This window comes from Oratosquilla oratoria, chromosome 24, assembly GCF_046742065.1.
Source record: "Oratosquilla oratoria isolate Oo_2021 chromosome 24, ASM4674206v1, whole genome shotgun sequence".
NCBI lineage: Eukaryota > Metazoa > Arthropoda > Malacostraca > Stomatopoda > Squillidae > Oratosquilla > Oratosquilla oratoria.
In genome coordinates, this window is record NC_134800.1 from 53902824 (window position 1) to 53924068 (window position 21245).

Below are 21245 nucleotides of genomic sequence, written 5' to 3' on the forward strand. Positions count from 1 at the left end.
TTTTGTCAGCTAATTCTCTTACTATATTCTCCTTCTGTCTCATCACTTTAATAACTGAGTCTTCATTATGTTCTTTCAATTGCTGTTTGACTATGTCAGTGAATGAAACCTTATTCCCTTCTTGAGTTATTCTCCAATTTTTAGCTTCTGTAGCTATTTTCTCACTGTTTTCATTACTATTCTTCTTCAATTTCTCATTCTCCTCCTTTACATTTCCTAACTGTCTTTTTAGGTCCTCTACTTCTTCAGTTAAGTTTCTGTTAGCCTTCTCTAGTTGTTCCAATCTTTCAATTCTTTGTAGAATGGAGCCTACATTACCTAACTTACGTTCCAAGTCCTCGATCACCTTATCAACTCTCTCCTCTAGTCTTATCAGTCTGGGGGGGGTTGTGTCCCCCCCACCCTCTTTAAATCCCTGGAACATATTCTCGTCACTTTCTACTGTATTTCTCCTTTCTATACTTCTAATCTTTACATTTTTATTTGCCATTTCGTCATCCGGTGGTCGTTTCATGTTGATCTTACGCCCGTCTGCCTGGGCCAAGTCCTCCACATCCTCATTATCTTCCATTTCCCCAGTAATCCCTCCCCCTCTCCTCTTTCCTTACTTTCCCACTACCTCACGAGCAATTCCCCCCCCCCCTGCAAATACAAAAAGGCACTTCTCTTTGCGTTGGTATCCTCAATCTGCACTTTTCTTCAGAGCGTTCGTCAAGCCGTCCGTTCGTTGAAAGTGTGTGTGTGTGTGTATATATATATATATATATATATATATATAATATTTATATATGAAAATGTATATATATATATGTATATAAATATGTATATATATATATATAAAAATATATATATATATATATGTATATATATATATGCAAAATAACCACAGGAGAAGGGGAGCTTGTAGACAGTAAGTACTTTCGTATATCACATCTTCAGACTAAATGAAAGAGATACAGATTTGTGTTTAAATGTAAATATCAGGTAGCAACCGTAGAGGGGAGGAGACAATACAATGTGGGAAAGGGGGATGACCTTACCCCCCCACCCCCCCTTTCCTGCATTGTATTGTCTCCCCTTCCCCCTACAGCTGCTACCTGATACTTACATTTGAACACAATTCTGTATCTCCTTCATTTAGTCTGAAGATGTAATATATGAAAGTACTTACTGTCTACAAGTTTCCCTTCTCCTGTGTTTATTTTGAATTTTTGTATCATGGTGATGTGGTTGCTTGCATATATATATATATATATATATATCTATATATCTATATTTCATTCAAACATACTCCTTCCTGTCCCCCACCCACTCCCCTCTATGCATCTCAACATCATCCATACACAATCATTTTCCACTCACCCCTGTCTTCTGTCTTCTCCCATCCTTCCTCAACAGACATTCCCCTCTTTCCCAATGCCCCAAAGTCAAAGGCATAAATCCACTCCAATCCATTTCATCCCCACAAACTCCACTCCCATTCACCACCCCTCCCTTTCTCTTTCCTTGGCTCCTCCTGGATGATGGGTTATCCCTGCATCTCACTCACTGCTCTGGGTCAGAAGCAACATAGCAAGACACAGCACATCCACAGCAAGGCCACTTCGTTAAATCGGTGACCCCCCTCTCCATCCCCCCATGCAGAAAAGATGGGGAGAAATCCCTTTGGGCTGCGTCAGATTTTTCTCACACATACTCCCTCACCCTCCATCCATTCCACCTCATGTATCACAACATCATCCATATTCAACCATTCTCCATTCACCCCTGTCTTCTGTCCTCTCCCGTCCTTCCTCAACAGACATTCCTCTCTTCCCCAAAGCCCCTTTTACCCATCCATCCATCTCATCCTAGGTCGCCCCCTCATGTTTACTCCTTCCACATCTGCCTTCCACACCTCTTTTACTAGTCTTTCTTCACTCATTCTTTCCATGTGTCCAAACCATCCCAACTATTTCATCCACTCTATCTCCCAACTCCCTTTCCACCCCCTTTCACTTTCCATTCCCTTTCACTTTCCACAGAAAGTAAATAGATAAATGTGTATATGTATGCATCATCTATTCCATACCCATCCCTCACCCATGAAAGCATGAATTTTCTATGATACTTAAAGAGGTAAATGAAATAGCGGCCTTGCTGTGGATGTGCTGTGTCTTGCGACACTGCTTCTGACCCAGGGCGGTGGGCAGGGTGCAGGGATGACCCGTCATCTAGGAGGTGCTCAGATGAGAGGGAGGGTGGGAGGGGTGTGGAGTGTATTTAGGGATGAAATGGGTGGGAGTGTTTTTATGCCTTTCCCTTTTTGGCTACCTCCCTTGGAAGGGGGAAAAAGCCTTGGTATATATATGTATGTATGTATGTACTTAAAGAGGTTTACTGTTTATGCTTTTTTCAGGTACCAATTTCCAAAATGGAGCAACAAATTGGTGAAAGTGCGAGGGATGTTCATTACAACAGCCCATACAGTACATGAAGTAGCTGGACAGCCTGTATTGTGGTAATGGGATATTAGCAAAAACTATTAAGTGTCTATAAATGTCAGAATATTCAGCCAATTGGTAATATTTGGTTATGTGGTGAAATTGTATATATTTTTTTTTTAATGGAAACCCAGGAAAATGTTATAATGAATTAATACTTGATTTCAGTTCAACAGTCTTGTTAGATGGTGACTACTACCATGTTGCCTACAGAAGAGAAGGAAATGATATATTCCTTGTTGCTCTTCCACACTCATGGTAATATATTTATTTATTACTTGTTTTCTCAATATTATTAGTGTATGTTAAGACATTTTTGTGATTGGTTTTGAATATTAACCCTGTTCAACTGCTTTACCTTATATGATATCCTTGTCATCCCATTCACCAATCAGTTAATGCTCTTACTCCAGGTGATGTATAAGTGATTTTAGAATGAAATAATGTTTCTACACTTATTTATTTGGGAGCATGATGAGTTCTGTTTTATAATCTATTGAGATAAAAGGGTACACCAAGGCTATCCCAGTGGAGCACCTACACAGGTTCCAAGGTCCTTCCCATAATGTGTCGTATGAAAGTGATAGGTATGCATTTCTATGTGGGAGCCCGTAACCCTGCTCATCTATCTCGTTGCATCACATAGGCACAATAAACTGAAAAAAACTGCAACATGCTGCTCAAACATTTACAATAACTTACTACCTTCACCACACAGCTCATCCATACGAAGATGTATTTGTACTTACCCTAGATAACAAAACCTCCCTCACCTAGTGTTTTGCTTCTTTCTTCCTGGACCTCTCATATGCTTCATTATTTCTACTTTGAAACCAATCCTCATATGTTTGCTTCTTTTCTTTGATCATCACAAAGGTACAGAGGGAGGCAATGTAAAATGGAGTAGAAGTTTGAGTGTAGAATTAAAAAAAAAAACAATGTTTTGGAATGAAGTAGAGTGAGTGGGGGCAGGTCAGGTAGAGAGGAAGAGTTAAAGGTTACAGATGTAGACATGCTAATAGAAATGAAGACTGAAAGAGGAAGATGGGTAGATTATTTCAGAGATCAGTTTCTTGAGTGTAGTTGGGAAAGCTTATGTGAGGGTTTTGATTGAGAGGATTAGGAGAGGAACAATAAAGGGGTGGAGATAAACCAGCTTTGGCTGTTTGGTCTTACTGTGGAGGTGCTGGGACTTACTTTTTTTGCATTGGACCCAGGCAATGGATGGTGAGCATAAATGGGCCTTATTCCACAAGGAGCTAAGATAAAAGGGAAAACAAGTAAGTGGTGGATGGGTGAGAGTTGGGTGCATGTCTTGTAAAGATAGATAACAGAGTAAGCACTCCAGAACTGACCACCAAACACCCTATTCCATCAAAGTCTTCCAAGCATTAGTACTTACATACATACATATACCAAAGGCTTTTTCCCCCTTACAAGGGAAGTAGCCTAAAAAACAAAGGCATAAAATCCACTCCCACCCATTCCATCCCCACATACTTCACTCCCATTCACCCCCCTTCCTCCCTCGTATCTTGGATCAAAAGCAGTGTCGCAAGACACAGCACATCCACAGCAAGGCCACTTCATGTAATGGGCTACCCCCCCCTTTCCATCCCCTCATGCAGAAAAAGAGAAGATGTGGAAAAATTCCTTCGGGGTGCGTCAAATTATTTTTCACTATTACCCCTTCACCCCCCATCCCCCACCCACTTCCTTCCATGCATCACAACATCATTCATACACAACCATTCTCCATTCACCCCTATCTTCTGTCTTCTCCCATCCTTCCATGGGAGACATTTCCCTCTTTCTTAGTGCCCCGTTTACCCCATCCATCCATCTCATCCTTGGTTGCCCTGTCATGTTTACTCCTCTGCCTTCCACACCTCTTTTACTAATCTTTCTTCATTCATTCTTTCCATGTGTCCAAACCATCCCAATACTCTTTCATCACCCCTATCATCCAACTCCCTTTCCAACTCCGTTCTCATCACCTCCTCGTTTCTCACTCTATCCAGCCTAGTAACCCCTACCATACTTCTCAGGCACCTCATCTCGAACACATTCAAACTCCTCCTCTCTTCCTCTCTTATGCTCCATGTCCAAGCATTAGTCCCACAGAATCTCTCCCATAAGAGGGAAGAATCACATTAGTGTGATTGCTTTCAGGTCTCTATTCATCACTTAAACAATGCCAACACAGAATTGGCCTGGACATGGGAATAAACTGCTATAGATGCAACCATGATACGGAAGACTGAGTATCACATCTTAAACTCTCCATCCTAGCTATATCCAGACAACAACACAATATTTCTTCCTTGAATAGCTTATAGACCAGTCCAATGACAGTTACCAATTACTTTGGAGATGTTGGTCTTCTGCAAGAGAGACCTGGGTCAGTGGTTTGATTGATAGTATACAGGAAAGGAACTGCACTCATGAGGTGCTGTCTATTGTTCTCAAATTGTCATGAATCATTTTGAATTCACTTATGGTTTTGGCTTTGGATTGTGCTGTCTCATTGTATGAGCTCTTCCAGGAGCTTTTGCAACTGTCCAGAAAACGCTCTTTTCTCATCCTTCAGATATGCCCTCACTTTTTCAACTTGTTCCCAACATGCAAGTATTTACCTAATTTCATTTATTTAATTGTAGTATACAGGAATGGAGCAATACAGCATGTGACCTCTGAGCATTTCACAATCCTTTCATATAATTTCACTGTTGTATAGGTTAATGATACTGTCCTGTAATTCAATTGTGTCTCCTTACTTCCAACTTTGTGAATTGGTGCCACATGAGCCCTTCGCCATTCCTGTGGCACTATTCCTTCTTTTGATAAACTTACAAAAATATGTATGTGTATGTGTATTGTGTTTCTGTATATTGATATATTTTCCTCTAAACCAACAGTTTGTCATCCCATGAACTAATTGTGTTGACTGAACAGTTAAGTAGACTACTGAAGTACGAGTTCAAGTCTCTTGGAGAGTAAGTATACTTCTCTCTTTCTCTCTCTCTCTCTCTCTTTTTTTTAACAAGTTGTTGCAACCAGTGATATAAAAATATACCCAGCTTTTTTAATCCTTTTGGTCTAGACATGATTATTTTTATTTATATATTTATTTATTTATTTATTTATTTACTAAGCCAGGCAACTTTGTTTATCCTAGAAGAATCCCAAGGACCAAAAAGATGAAGAAGCTGTCTCAGAAACTATCCTGATTAACCATTTCACTTGTGATTGGACTTTTAGGATTTTTGTCTGGATAATTATATTTCACAAGCACTACCAACAGAACACAACAAAAGGGATTTCACCCAGTCTTCTCTATTTTCTGTATGAGGGGCTCATTGTAACTCATCATTAAAGAAAAGTCTATTGGTGTATTGGTGTAAGCATTCATAGATACATACATGTACCAAGGCTTTTTCCCCCTTACAAGGGAGGTAGCCAAAAAGAAAAACCATAAAACCATTCCCACCCATTCCATCCCTAAATACACTCCACCCCCTCCACCCTCCACCCTCCACCCTCCCTCTCATAAAATAGCAAAATTTCTTTCTTCATTGTTTATGACTTAGGCAGTGGGTGGGGGACAGGAATGAAGCTAAGATAAAAGGGAAACAAATGGGTGTGGGATGGTTGGAGGGTGGGTGTGTGTCTTGGCTAGCTACCTCCCATATAAAAAGAAGTCCTTTGGTATGTAGATAGATAAATAGTAAAAAGTTACTCATGCACAGTATTTTAGTATTTGCTCTTTGTTACTTTACAACACTGGTTACAACTTGTGAAATTACATTTGAAGTTTTATTAAATTTTTGTTGAGATATGTAGACATGGAAATATTAGATTTTGAGTTTGTATCATATTACTTGTAATGATTTGTATTTACTCTTTTCAGAGGTATTGGCCAAAGTAAAAACAAAGCGTACATAGATCATCTTATGAGCCTTGTGTTAGGAGCAGTACTTTGGAAGGCCCTGGAAAACACCTCTAACAAATCAGCACAAAATGCTTTCTTGCCTGTTGTTCCCAACAACAGTGAGAAGTTTTTGCATTCATCTCCTGCCTGGCTAATACTATCAGATATACAAGCTAAGGTATATAATTTTATGATTACATACATACATATACCAAAAGCTTTTTCCCCTTTACAGGGGAGGTAGCCAAAAAACAAAGGCAATCCACTCCCACCCATTCCATCTCCACATACTTCACTCCCATTCACCCCCCTCCCTCCCTCTTATCTTGGCTCCTCCTGGATGATGGGTCATCCCTGCATCTTGCCCACTGCCCTGGTTCAGAAACATTGTAGCAAGACACAGCACATCCACAGCAAGGCTGTTTCATTTAATTGGCGAACCCCTTGTGTAGAAAAAGAGAAGACAGGGAGAAATCTCTTCAGGCTGCATCAAATTATTATTCAAACATACTCCCTCACCCCCACCCTCCACCCACTCCCTTCTGTGCATCACAACATCATCCATGCACAACCATTCTCCATTCACCCCCATCTTCTGTCTTCTCCCTTCCTTCCTCAACAGACATTCCCCTCCTTCCATGATTATGAGGTATTAATATGGGAGATTATAAGAATGTAGATCCTTGCTGACTGAGTGGGTTAGAGCATTGCTACTTGCAGCAGAGGTTGAGGTGACAACAGTTTGAACTCTTCCACTATTGAGTTGGACCAAGGGCATTGTTCATTAAATTCCACACAAAGTCCTCTGTAAGGGGCACAGTCCTTGCCTCGTGATAGGGGGAGTTTGCATTGTTAAACTGAATCATCATGAGAATGTATTGAATTTGGGGAAAATTGAACATTTTCATGAAGGATGGGAGTGGGAATAGTCAAGAAAGCAAGATGCATGAGGTGAATGGTGGCTTGAGTCACGTAATGTCATTGTAGGTGTTTAATTTTATATGGTGGGATTAATTAGAGAAATGAATGCCAGAGTTTATATACATATATACACACATACATATACCAATGGCTTGTTCCTCCTTACAAGGAAGTTAGTAAAAAACAAAGGTATAAAATCCATTCCCAGCCATATAAATTTATATATATACAGGTACTCCTCGTTTAACGACCTACTCGGTTAACGACAACTTGGAGTAACGACGGGCTTTATGACATTCGTTTAACGTAAATCTCCCGAAGTTATGACGTCGTGTACGATAATTAAGTTGGCTGAGGCAAATTTGTATGATGTTGTACGATGATATTACCTGTGAGGTAAAGTGTTCTGAAGCTTAGGTCTACATTACCATCCTGCAAGCTGAAAAAACTACCTGGGGTACAGTATATACCGGTAGTGGTAAATTTTTAGTTTCGACCAAGGGCACAATATAGCAATAGAAAATTAATGATTAATTTTGTAAATTATAATGTATCAACGTAATATGCAATTTTGTGAGCAGAAATAAAAGGTGCTAAAACAAATTTTGTAAGTAACGAAGTCATGTCGGACGAATGGTACACCATGTTTGTTATGATAGATGCCGATGTCGAAGAAATGAAAGGATGATAAATCCGTCTAACCTAAACTAAACTAACCTAACCTGTGTTTGATAAATCATTACCTGCAAATTAAATGTCATCCGGCTCGTCCTCGTGAGAGACATTGGCAGACGACAAGATGGCGTCCCGATCCTATGATACCGACTTCGTTCATTAGCATATTTTCTTGTAGCATGGTATTTCTTACTTTCATTTCCGCCCACAAAATTGCATATTACGTTGATACATTTTAATTTACAAAATTGATAATTAAATTTCTATTGCCATATTGCGTCCATGGTCGAAACTAAAAAAATACCCCGGTATTCAATATGGAATGTCAGCATACGCGGATTTGGTCATATACGGTAATTTCAGGAACCTAACCACCGTAAATAAACAGTAAATAAAGCTTTAACCCCTTCCATACGGTGCCGCACACGTAGGCGTCATGGACTTAGATCTCGGTGGCAGCATCCAATGCCAGCCGTACGACGTGTCGTAATAATACTCGCATCATAAAATATAGTCACCGCTTATATCGATCGTTCTCTCTTCACCCGTGAATTTTGATAACCATAGAAAATGCGATTACAAAAGAATTAGAAAGAATGTCATTATGGAGGGGCGACTACAATAAATATAATCGAGACGCCGATATGGCAGCCTCGCGAATACACTCGCTCCCCATGACGCCTACGTGTGAGGCACCGTATGGAAGGGGTTAATGTACTGTATAAAAGAGGGAAAATACACGAAAATAAAGATACATGTATTGCTGGACATTGTACATACAGTACATGTACGTATATGTATACACTTTCGCTTAACGACCAATTCGGTTAACGACGGCTCGCTGGTCCCAATTGTCGTCGTTAAACGAGGAGTACCTGTATATATATATAATATATATATATATACAGACGCTCCTCTACTTATTTTCATTCGTTTTACGTTTTTTCGATTTTACTTTTGAACTGACTAAAAAAAAATTGTAAACAAATTTTTTGAGTGAATTTTTTAGTTTAGCGCGATCTTCGTAGTTCAAACGATACTTGCGCATGACGCTGCGTCCATTGTTTACATTGCACAAACGACAAACTGAACATGCCTTGCCTCTTCCTCCTCCTCCTCCTCCTTCCCCTCCTCCTCCACCATCTCAATTTATGTTGCTTGAATTTAGTTTATTTGAAATTAATGTTATTTACAATTTATGTGTATAATAAATGATTTAGGGGTGTTTTATAAGATACGGTAATAGAATTTACGGATGTATAGTACAGTAACAACTTACATTCATTTTCAACTTACGTTCAGCCGTTTGGAACGTAACTAAAACGTAAGTTGAGGAGCGTCTGTATAAATATATATATATATATATATATATATATATAATATATATATATATATATATATATATATATATATATACATATATATGTATATACCTACAAAAGGCATTTGATAAGGTGCTACACCAGAAACTAATGAAGAAAATAGAGTCAGTAGGTGGCATTAGAGGAAGATTATTGGAATGGATGAAAGTCTTCCTGACTGGGAGGAAAATGAGAGTAGTAATTAGAGATAAATTCTCAAATTGGGAAGAAATGAAAAGTGGTGTCCCACAGGGATCAGTACTGGCCCCGATCATGTTTGCCATATACATAAATGACATGGATGAAGGAGTAGAGTGTTATATGAATTTCTTTGCAGACGATGCAAAAATACTAAAAAAAGTAAGAACGGAGGATGATTGCAACTCGTTACAACAAGACTTGGACAAGATCTGGAAATGGACTCAAAAGTGGGAAGTGAAATTCAATATCAAGAAATGCAGTATAATGGAATTTGGAAAAAGTACATACATACATATACCAAGGCTTTTTTCCCCCTTACAAGGGAAGTAGCCAAAAAGAAAAAGGCATAAAATCATTCCCACTCATTCCATCCCTAAATACACTCCACTCCCCTCCACCCTCCCTCCCAACAGAATATCGAGAGATTATAAAATTGGTGAAGAAGAGGTAAAAAATAAATAAACTCAGAAAAAGACCTTGGAGTAATGATCAGCAAAGACATGACACCAGACAAACATATTAATAAAATAGTCAGAGAAACTTACAATTTATTGAGATCAATAAAAGTGCCATTTGTCTATTTGGATGAGGAAATGCTAAAAAAAAATTTAACTACACTGATAAGACCAAAACTTGAGTACACAGCAACACTATGGACATCCAGTACCAAAAAGAATATAAGGAAATTAGAAAGAATACAAAGAGCAATAACAAAATTGGCACCAACTCTTTCCAAAATGACATATGAACAAACACTGTCCTAATTAGAATTACCAACTCTGGAACAAAGAAGGGAAAGAGGAGACCTACTAACTATCTATAGAATTATGAAAGGAATGAAAATCTTAGATAAGAATGATTTATTGAAATGGGACAATGGAAAAAAAAGTGGACACAAAAAGAAACTCAAAAAAGATAATTACAGAAGATATCTGAAAAAGAATAGCTTCCCACACAGAATAATAGATACCTGGAACAAATTAGACAAAGAAAAAGTGTGTGCAAACACTATTCAAGATTTTAAGAAAAAACTTGATGCTGAAAGATACAAAGACGGGTCACCACGAGCATAGCTCCCTTCCCATATAATACAACTAGGTAAATACACATACACACAAAAAAACATAAAGAAATTAGAAAGAATTCAAAGAGCAGCAACAAAAATGGCACCTACAATCTCAAATTTGACATATGAACAAAGATTGGATATATTATTAGATGTTGATAGATAGTTACAGAAGAGATTTGAGAAAGAATAGCTTCCCACACAGAGTGTGGAACAAACTAAATGTGGAAACAGTGAGTGCCAAAACTATACAAGATTTTAAGAACAAACTCGATGCAGAGAGATACAAAAACGGGGCTCTATGAGCATAGGTCTCGTCCCATAAAATACAACTAGGTAAATACATACAAACAAGCTCACATATGTCACACAAGTACTAGAGGATTCAACAAGAAGAACCCACCAGAAAGAACAGTTATGCTTGCTATCTATATATTGAATAGTGGATATTTTATATATTTATGACCATATGTAGCAGGACATGTAAGAATGGGGATGGAGGTATACAGTAGAGTGAGGGACCTGGCAGTCGACAGTAATTGGGTCTAATGCAGCTACCACACTTGTACTATACTTGTGGGTTGGATGTGTGGCCATGATAAATATCCTAGGGGATGTGAATCCCTTACAAGGGAGAGCTTATAGTAGATTTATTAGCTACTGTTATTTTTTAATCTTATTATTATTATTATTATTTTTTTTTTTACAGCTTCAACTGGACAATTGTATCTCTGAACTAGAATCTGGAGATTTTGGAGAGGAAGTAAGTCAGAAGTATTGTATGCAGACTTGAAGTATTATAGTATTGTGGAATTTTTGTATGGATATTTTCTTAACTACTTCAAAACTTATTAATGATTTTTATTGACTTCTTTATTTTTTCAGGACTCTGACTATGAAGATCACCAGAGTCCATATATTATTGTTGGAAGCTGCTTCTTCTATAAGGTTTGACCTAATATTAGAGATTATTAGTATATATGTATTTTAAATTACTGTTTTTTTAAGGAAATGTGAAAAGGCATAGCAATTACATACATACATACATATACCAAAGGCTTTTTCCCCTGTACAAGGGAGGTAGCCAAAAAACAAAGGCATAAAAACCATTCCCACCCATTCCATCCCCAATACACTCCACACCCCTCCACCCTCTACCCTCCCTCTTATCTTGGCACCTCCTGGATGACGGGTCATCCCTGCATCTTGCCACTGCCCTGTGTCAGAAGCAGTGTCACAAGACACAGCACATCCACAGCAAGGCTGCTTCATTAAATTGGTAATTCCCCCGTTTCTGCCCCCCCATGCAGAAAAGGAGAAGACAGGGAGAAATCCCTTCAGGCTGTGTCAAATTTTTCTCACACATACTATCTCACCCCCCATCCCCCACCCATACTACCTCATGCATCACAACATCATTCATATACAGCCATTCTCCATTCACCCCTGTCTTCTGTCCTCTCCCATCCTTACACACATACATACACACATACATATATAGATATATATTGGGAAGTGTGGAGTTCTAGGAAAATGTTGTAATGGAGAATTGAGGATGGAGGTGTTTCTCGAAAGAGAGTCGATGACAGCAAACACAGTGTTCCGGAAGAAAGTAATTACATGATTCCCCAATATTTTAACCATCAAATTGGTATCCTGAATGAGAACATATCCACATATTTTGAAATTTTCATTATTGCACTCAAGCCCTCAAGGGGGGATAAGTCATTCACCAACCATCATTCATCTCACACCCATACAGCATTTGTTATCCCTTCTATCTTAGCTCCTTGGAGATAAATGATCATCCCTGCCTCCCACCCACTGCTTATGTCAGAAACAATGCATCAAGACACAGCACCTCCACAACAAAGCTAAGATAAAAGGAAAAATTAATGAGTGTTGGATGGGTGGAGGGTGGGTGCTTGCCTTGGCTGGCTACCTCTCTTACAAGGAGAAAGAATCCTTTTGGAATAAAGATAGGAATGACATTATTTATGAAGTAACTGGGTAATAGATGGGATTGGGTAAAAGAGTAAAGTAGGCCAACCTAAGGTGGGTTGGTATGTTATAGGAATGAATAAAAGTAGATATCTTCATAGGACTTATGATTTAGTCATGCCAAAAGTGAGAGTAAAGGGTAGACTAAGGAATAGGAGGGTAGATAGGGCGAATAAAGCCATAAAAACTTGTGATCTGGATGTTGAATAAGCAAAAATATATGTATGTGACAGTGAATTAGAGAAGAATGTGTATAGATAAGGTACTGACCTGTTCCGTGAGATGGATGCACTGGCAATGAATTGACATTTATTCTGGGGAAAGAAATGAGATACAATTTTCACATATTTTAAACAGGAATGAGTATAACAAGAGTGAAAGGTGAAAATATTCCTCTGTCATGTCTAACTAATAAACTTTTAAAATAAAAAAGTATGAAAGCAAACTCATCTTGGCAAACTATCTTTTTGAAATACATGTAGACTTCATTTTCAAGTATCTACTCATGATTCCTTCAGTATACTGGGGTCATTGCTTTATGTCTGATTCGTGCATAGTATGTGCCATTTATTTTTTTATTTAGGGATGGGATACTTTCGTATTACTCTTGTATTGTTAATAACAAATATGATTGTAGTAGTTTTAGAGGGATCAGTTGAGTGCAGTTGGAAAGGCTTATGGGATGGTATTAATTGAGGGGATTAGGAGAGCAACAGAGGGAATAATTGACTGTCTACCTGCCTTATAAGTGGGAAGAATCCCTTGGTATATAAGAACTAATTTCTAATCCTATTACCATTTGATTTTCATGTAGACAGCACTGCTAAGTGGAATAAATTAATTCTTGTATTTTTTTTATGCTTGATCACAGGGATATGTTGTAACATCACACCTGAATCCCGAAGACTTGATGGATTGTTGGCTCTTTGCCCGCCACCATGGCCTTTTGGCCTTAACGGCTCATGAAGCTGTTAGTCAGCTTGTTGGTTGGCATAATGTTTTTCCGTCTTCATTATCAAGAGATCGGCAAGCAATATCTGAAGGCGTTCGTCACCATATTCTTATCGTGGCTATGGTATGTATCACTTATTTTCATATTCATGTTGACCCTTACTTTTCTGACCATGGTTTTTCCGATTTTGGAAAATCTTTAAAATAGAAGGGAGGGGGGACAACAAAGTGACTTAGCATAGAATTGGTCTACGGAATAAATGTTGGAAAGAATCACCTTGCTGCTGCTATTATTCATATCAAATCAACAGTCTCACCTCTCTTTGGAGGTCCACCACTTGGTTCCTGAACTGGACTCAAGATCTCTCTGTTATCTGAGATATTTTTTCTTTTTGCTTTTTTCACATAAGGAGAGCTGACATATAGTAAATGCTCTCCATCTCCTGGCACTATAATCCAGTAATAGAAACACAAGACCACATGAACAAAGATTGGCCGAACTGGAATTGCCAACCCTGGAATAAAGAAGAGAACGAGGGGACCTACTTGCCATCTACAGGATTATGAAAGGCAAGGAACACCTTGATAGAGAGGACTTATTAAAGTGGGACAGAGGAAAAACAAGAGGACATGCAATGAAACTCAAAAAGGACAGCTATAGAAGAGACCTGAAAAAGAATAGCTTTCCACACACAGTGATAGACATCTGGAACAAGCTGGACGAAAAAATAGTGTGTGCAAACACAATACAAGAATTTAAGAACAAACTTGATCTTGTGAGATACAAAAACGGGTCACCATGAGCATAGCTCCCCTTCCTGTAAAATACAACCAGGTAAATACAGCACAGACAACAGTTCAGTACTGTAATACTTCAAAGATCCAGAGATCCAGATTTTGCAAAAATCTAGACAAGGTCATTGCCAGATTTAAACTTCAAAGGTAAGCTAAAAAAAAATAATAATACAAAGTTGAATACGAATAAACTGAAAACAAAATCACATTAGTCTGTTCCATAATGATAAAAGTAATTACAGTAATAATTATTGCTTCATGTTTTACTAAGTGGAAAATCTGCAGCTCCAGAGTGGCTTGGGTTCTCCCTCAGATCTCTCTGGGAAGAAACTTTGGACTCTTGCCTGTGTTGTATCAGTGTAGGGCTGTTTCTGTTTCACCAGCTGAAAATGATAGGAGGGGAGAGCAGTCACCAGTCGTCAACTTTCTGTGCATGGAAAAGTGTAAAAGAAAAACAGTTGAAATTGATAAAGAGAGATTCTAGTCTCAGTCCAGAGATCAAATGTCAGTGCATCTTCTGAGGAAGGCAAATTTAATTTTATTTGTTTATTATCTATTATTATTATTATTTTTTTTTTGGGGTAAACTAATCCTTGGTTAAGATGAACTGTCAACATAGTCCTGTCTTCTTAAAAGTTGAGTGTTGGCTATGGTTCCAGAGCTTAGAAAGAGAAAAGAATAAATAGAAATAATATAGAAAAAAATAGTCATTCCTGTTCTTTTATCTATCTGTATACTAATGGCCTCTTCCCCCTTCTGCAACCCATTGTTTCCCTCCCATAAGCCTTTCCAACTACAATAAATGAACTGATCTCTCTAAACTACTACAATCACATTTTTTTCCTTTTCCCATGTAAAATATACAGGCACTCCTCTGTTTGTATAGTTCCGCTTTACAAAGGAAAAGGAGACAAATGTGACTGTAGTAGTTTCAGAGGGATCACTTTGTTGAGTGTAGCTGTAAACAAGATTTATTAATGCAATTTCCAGAGGTTAGCTGCATTTCATGCACTACATAAAGAATCTTTTTAAATTAATGTGAGTCAGTCCATTGTCCTAGGTCTCTTTTGTAGAAGACCCATGACCTTCAGATAACCAGCAGCAGCCTCTGGGCAGGACCATAAGTCACTCAGGGAAGATATGCAGTATTGTTTTGTAGGGCATTGTAGTAGGAGGTATTCTGTGTCTTCTGTGTGGTGGTTGCATCAGGGACAGTTTGAATCTGTGGCCAGACCTATTCTGTGTTGGTACTGTTTTAATGCTGGGTGGTGTCCTCAGCATAGGCTTGTCAATGTGGATCTTGTGAGGAAATGAGGAAGGGATTTTTTTTTTTTTTCACATATATATATATATATATATATATATATATATATATATACACATATATATATATATGTATATATATATATATATATATATATAATGTATATATATATCTATTTCTCTGTGGGGTTTGTGTCTGGAGGTTGTTGTAGTATTGAGTTTAGTCTATTGTGAAGGACATGTCCAATGATCTGAGTGTGTACATGTTTTTGTGTATATAGTGCAGTAGATATGCATACTTATGATATAGCTAATGCTATTTTTTTGTACAAATGATTGCTGTATAGAATCATTGTTTGCTGGCAATGCTTCTAGAGTCGGGATTGGTCAGTGAAGAGTAAGTATGAATAGCAGGTATGTTGGCAAAAATCTCTGTGAGGGGCAACGTCCTAGCTCCTGATAGGGGGGATTGTGTGATGTTAAACCATTATCATCATGTTGGTATGACTTCACACAACTACAAAATTGGCTAAATTGGTCATGCTGTTGTGCTTTATGGAATATATATTGTTTGCTACATTTTAGATTTATATCTAACAAAGATTGGTCTGCTTAGGGTTGGAGAGTCAGAAGGCCCAGATCCAGTGATGGTTGATCAGGCTGAAGCTACACTTTACCAGCTAGACACCCTTGGTATCAGCAACGTATGTCAAGAAAGGTTAGTAAATTCAAAGATCTTTGGAGATCTATAGTACTTTTGTGTCCTGCAAATGTTTCATCATATATGGATGACTTGCTCTCACCAATTTTTAAATTGTGGTATCCAGTGTAAATTTATGGTAAAATGAAGGCGTAGATGTGCATGACAGAGTTTGACATGCACATCATTCTAGAGAGCCACAGTTTCTTAATTCTATAGAGCTGGGTTTCTGAAGTGGAGAACCATTGACTTTAAAGGGTCTGCAAAGACCATAAAGGGTGTTGGTGAGATCATATCCACACATACTAATTTAACCTCCTCAATACAAGTCAAATTCTTGCGCTCAACATCAGATGCCTGATGTATGATGATTTGATGATGCATCACAATACTCATGTTATAGAATGTAAAGTTACTCTGAGTAATAATAAACACAGAAAACATGATCAAGCCAGTTCACAGAATTCAGGGTCAATCTGCTATGACTACAAAATAAATATAATAATCAGGATGCCAATACCGGTATCCATGTATATTCACTCATGCCTCATGATACCTACATAGGCATTATCGTGTGAAAGAGGTTAATGTACTTTTAGGACTATTCCAATACACCTGTTCATATATAATCTTCTCTTTTCATTCATTCCCAGATGCCTATATCTCATGACACTTTTCAATCTCCCAAGACATGTATTTACTTCTATCACTATACAGTTTTCCTCCACCCCCACCCCACAATTTCGTGTCACATATAACCCTGAATACTTAAAACTATCCACTTCCTCCAGCCCTCCTCTGAGACTTACTTCCAATTTGCTGCTACCTCTCCACTTGTACATCCCATCACCATACTTTTTCTTACATTTACTTTCACACAGTGCCTTCCTGTCTACCGTCATAAGCCTTTTCCAGATCCATAAAGGCCCAAAAAACATCTTAACCTTTTCCTAAAGCTTTCTCACATATCTGTCTTACCACTAAATTCTGATCCATTCAACCCATACCTGTCTTAAACCCACACTATTCCTCACCAATTACTTCCTCTGTTCCTCTCCTAATCCTTTCATTCAAGACCTTCCCATAAGCCTTCCCAAACTACACTTAACAAACTGATCCCTTTGGAACTATACTGGCACTCCTCCAGTCCTCCGGCACTCTACCTTCTCTTAAACAAACATTTAATAACCTCACCAGCCAGTCCACCATCACTGTACCTCCTTTTTTTAGACACTGCATGGAAAATGATAGAATAAATTTGTCTGTTCTATAGTCATGTACTGTGTGCAGTGTAATGTTATATTGGATTGGGTTACATACATATACCAATGCTTTTTCCCCCTTACAAGGGGGGTATCCAAAAAGAAAAAAGGCATAAAATCATTCCCACCCATTCCATCCCTGAATACACTCCACACCCCTCCACCCTCCCTCTTATCTTAGCACCTCCTGAATGACGGGTCATCCCTGCACCTTGTCCACTGCCCTGGGTCAGAAGCAGTGTCGCAAGACACAGCACATCCACAGCAAGGCCGCTTCACTAAATCGGCGACACCCCCTTCTCCGTCCCCCCATTGCATAAAATGAGAGGACGGGGAGAAATACATGCACAAGGTATTTTTATGTGGATGTTGTACTTTAACTTGGTAACCCACCTTACAAAGAGAAGTCATTAAGTGTATGTATATGCATGTACAATTTTTCGAAGGATGGTGTGTAGAAAACTGGGCTACCTTCCTAAAATCTTTCAGTTATTAGATTTTAAAATGAGATTTATCCATCTACAGTATTTCATGTGGAATAATAGAGACAGTAGTAGCAGACTCTATGGTTGGACAGAAGATGGTTATTAAGAGGAACAAAGAAGAAAAAGTAAATGAAATCACAGAAGGTAAGATTCTAATTTCCCTTGTTATTTTCTTCTGTATTAAGCCATTTTTTTTTTCTACATATTTCAACAAGTCCACGTATTGGGGTATTGTCCACATAAGCTGTGTTTAGTCAGTACTTTAAGAACTTTACTGACTCTCTCATGGATCTAAGTCATGTAGCATTCTATTTAGAGACTTATCTGCATTCATAGAGGAATGCTGAGTCACTTTAGTTTTTACTAGCTCTACTACATATACCCATTTAACCCTTTATCTAATGAACCCCCATTTGATGGATTTTTGAGGCAGTGGACAAAATCTAGCAACTGAGAATAAATTTCCAAGCACCCCCCCCCCATACTATAAAATCATGGCATATCAAGAACCCATCTTCATCCTCTTGTTTCTCCATGGCTCGATAGTGCAGTGGTACCATTCTTGACTGTTAATTTACCAATCCGAGTTTAAGTCCTGCTGTTATGTCACACCCCTTGGTACTTGACTGTTTTCTTAGTTTAACTTCTTCAATATGAGTCAAATTCTCACAGGCAGCATCAGCTGCCTGATGTATGAAGATTGTATGATGCATCACAATACTCTTGTTATAGAATATAAAGTTACAGCTGTATTACTTGTTCTCTCTCACTCTAAATATTAATAATCACAGAAAATATGATCAAGCCAGTTCAGAGAATATGGGGGTTACTCAGCTACAACTACAAAATAAATATAATCAAGATGCCAATGCCGGCATCCTCATATACCTACTCACACCACATGACGCCCATGTAGGCATCATCATATGGAAGGGTTAACATAAGAATTACTTATCTAACACTAATGGGAATGGCCTGACAAGATATTAATTCAAGTTCTTTGTCAAATCAAACGGAGAGGAAAATCATGAAGATTTAAAAAGTGTTATCTTATTGTGAAATCTTATCCATGCATTAATATTCTTTAAAGTCCTATCACTAACATTTCATTTATAAATGTAACCCACACTATTACCTAGGAAGTGTGAAAAGTGGAGTGTCCAAAACTTCTTCTTTATGATAACACTTTAGTTGAACGCTTAGAAGATAGGGCAAATACCTACATACAAAGATGATTGTGCATTGCAATCACTTTTGGCCAGGTGGGCCAAAAGAAGATGGTGATGGTGGCTTTCTGGCACTTTTGGGGAGTTCTCTGCCAGGGGCATTGAAGGATTGGCCAGGTGAGCTGATAGAAGACAGTGATGGTGACTTTCCATCACTCTTGGGGGGTCCCCTGCCATAGGCATTCAAGGATCGGCCAAGTGCTGATAGAAGACAGTGGCTGTGACTTTCCGTCACTTTCGGGGAGTCTTCTGCCAGGAGCATTGAAGGATTGGCCAGGTGGGCCAATAAAAGATGGTGACAGTGGCTTTTTGTCACTTCCAGGGAGCCTTACATAAAAATTATAATAACATGCAATGTCATTGTATAATATATACACAAATGTATATATTTTTATACATTTTGCCATAATACAACAATTTCACAGTCATGCTAGGGCATGACACATGCAAGGATGGTTTATGGGATGAGGAGGATGGGAGGGAATAGAAGGAAAGGTATCTGATGGTGGGATGAAGAGGTGAAAGCAGTGATGGAAGAGAAGATTTTATGAGGATTGTAAAATAGAACATATAAGAGGTAAGGAAGAAAAGAGAAAAAGCAAAATAGTGAGTTTCTGGACCACTTTTAAATTCACCTTCTTGAATTTCTGAGATTTTGGTGGCATTATGAAGGGCTCTTATACAAGAAATTGATGGAGGTAAACACAGAGTAACAGAACACTTTAAACAGTGAGCTAGCATCCAGGAAACTTGACTAGACTATGGGCAGGAACCAGAAATGCCTGTCCTGTCACCCTCCAGGTTTATCTTTGAGTGAATAGTGGATGTATGTACAGTACATACATTAGTCCATGAAATCAGAAATCTGTAGTTTTTGAGTTCATTCAATCAAGGCTCGAATCTATACAGGGATGTTTCTTTCTACTGTTCAAATCTTGTAATAATATTTTTTATTTGTCTTCACTGTCAGGTCTTTAAAGTTTGAGGTAAAGGTCATGTAAGGCCAGATGTTTTAGGATTCTTGACAATGGTGAAGTGGTAGGGAAAAAACCAGTCTCAGATGTTACTCTTTTTGTGGAAGAGCTCCGCTTTGCTGCTCACTTGACTCAAGCGATATGGCAGAGAGCAAGAAAGCCCTACATTCCCTTGTCATTGTTGTACATGTCTTCTTCAGACTGTACCAAATTAGCCTCCCAATTCAGCCCCTCAGGGACAAAGGATCACCCTGTCCCCAACCTAATTACTTGGGTCAAAAGCAGTGCAGTGAGGCACAACTCCATAACTGGGCCTTACAGACAGATTTGGTTTACCCCCACCACTTCACTATATGGAACCTCTCCTTTGTATTTTGGTGGTGTAATCAGAAACTTCCAGATTTTGCATCCTCATAAATATGTGTTGAATGTCGCACACTTCACTTGGATTCTTAGCAGTGACTTTTACATATCCCAACAGTCCAAATGCATAGGGAATAGATGGTAGCTTTAGCCAAAACCATGTATTTACCTAGTTGTGTTTACTTGTTGTATGCTCTACACTTTCATCTTTTCATAAACTCAAGATGAATTATGGAATGCTTGAGAAGAACATGCCTTTGGGCTTTGCCATCCCTTCATCCATCCACACTCCCCCTCCATTTCCTCCTATCTTTTGCACTCTTTCTTCCCTTCTCAAAAGACCTATATGAATCCAAAGCCCCCTACACTCTATCCATTTATCTCATTCTCTGGGAAAATGTATGTATATGTATATACTGTATATGTACCTGGTATGTATATATACCTGCATATATATATATATATATATATATATATATATATATATATATATATATATATATATATATATATATATATATATATATATACATATATATATATATATATATATAGGCTTATGACAGGGTAGACAGAAAGGCATTGTG

General features: G+C 38.3%; 1 protein-coding gene across 5 annotated transcripts in view; it reads left to right on the forward strand.

Moving 5' to 3' along the window:
- The window catches only part of in (inturned planar cell polarity protein), a 58591-nt gene that overhangs the window by 23777 nt on the left and 13569 nt on the right, over positions 1-21245 (forward strand). For all 5 annotated transcript variants that reach the window (XM_076208114.1, XM_076208113.1, XM_076208110.1 and 2 more), the window contains 10 exons: positions 2399-2500; positions 2652-2741; positions 5402-5479; positions 6394-6592; positions 11348-11401; positions 11524-11586; positions 13511-13714; positions 15996-16045; positions 16265-16366; positions 18136-18239. In XM_076208114.1, the coding sequence (XP_076064229.1) occupies positions 2399-2500; positions 2652-2741; positions 5402-5479; positions 6394-6592; positions 11348-11401; positions 11524-11586; positions 13511-13714; positions 15996-16045; positions 16265-16366; positions 18136-18239 (1046 nt within the window). The remainder of the gene's footprint in view (positions 1-2398; positions 2501-2651; positions 2742-5401; positions 5480-6393; positions 6593-11347; positions 11402-11523; positions 11587-13510; positions 13715-15995; positions 16046-16264; positions 16367-18135; positions 18240-21245) is intronic.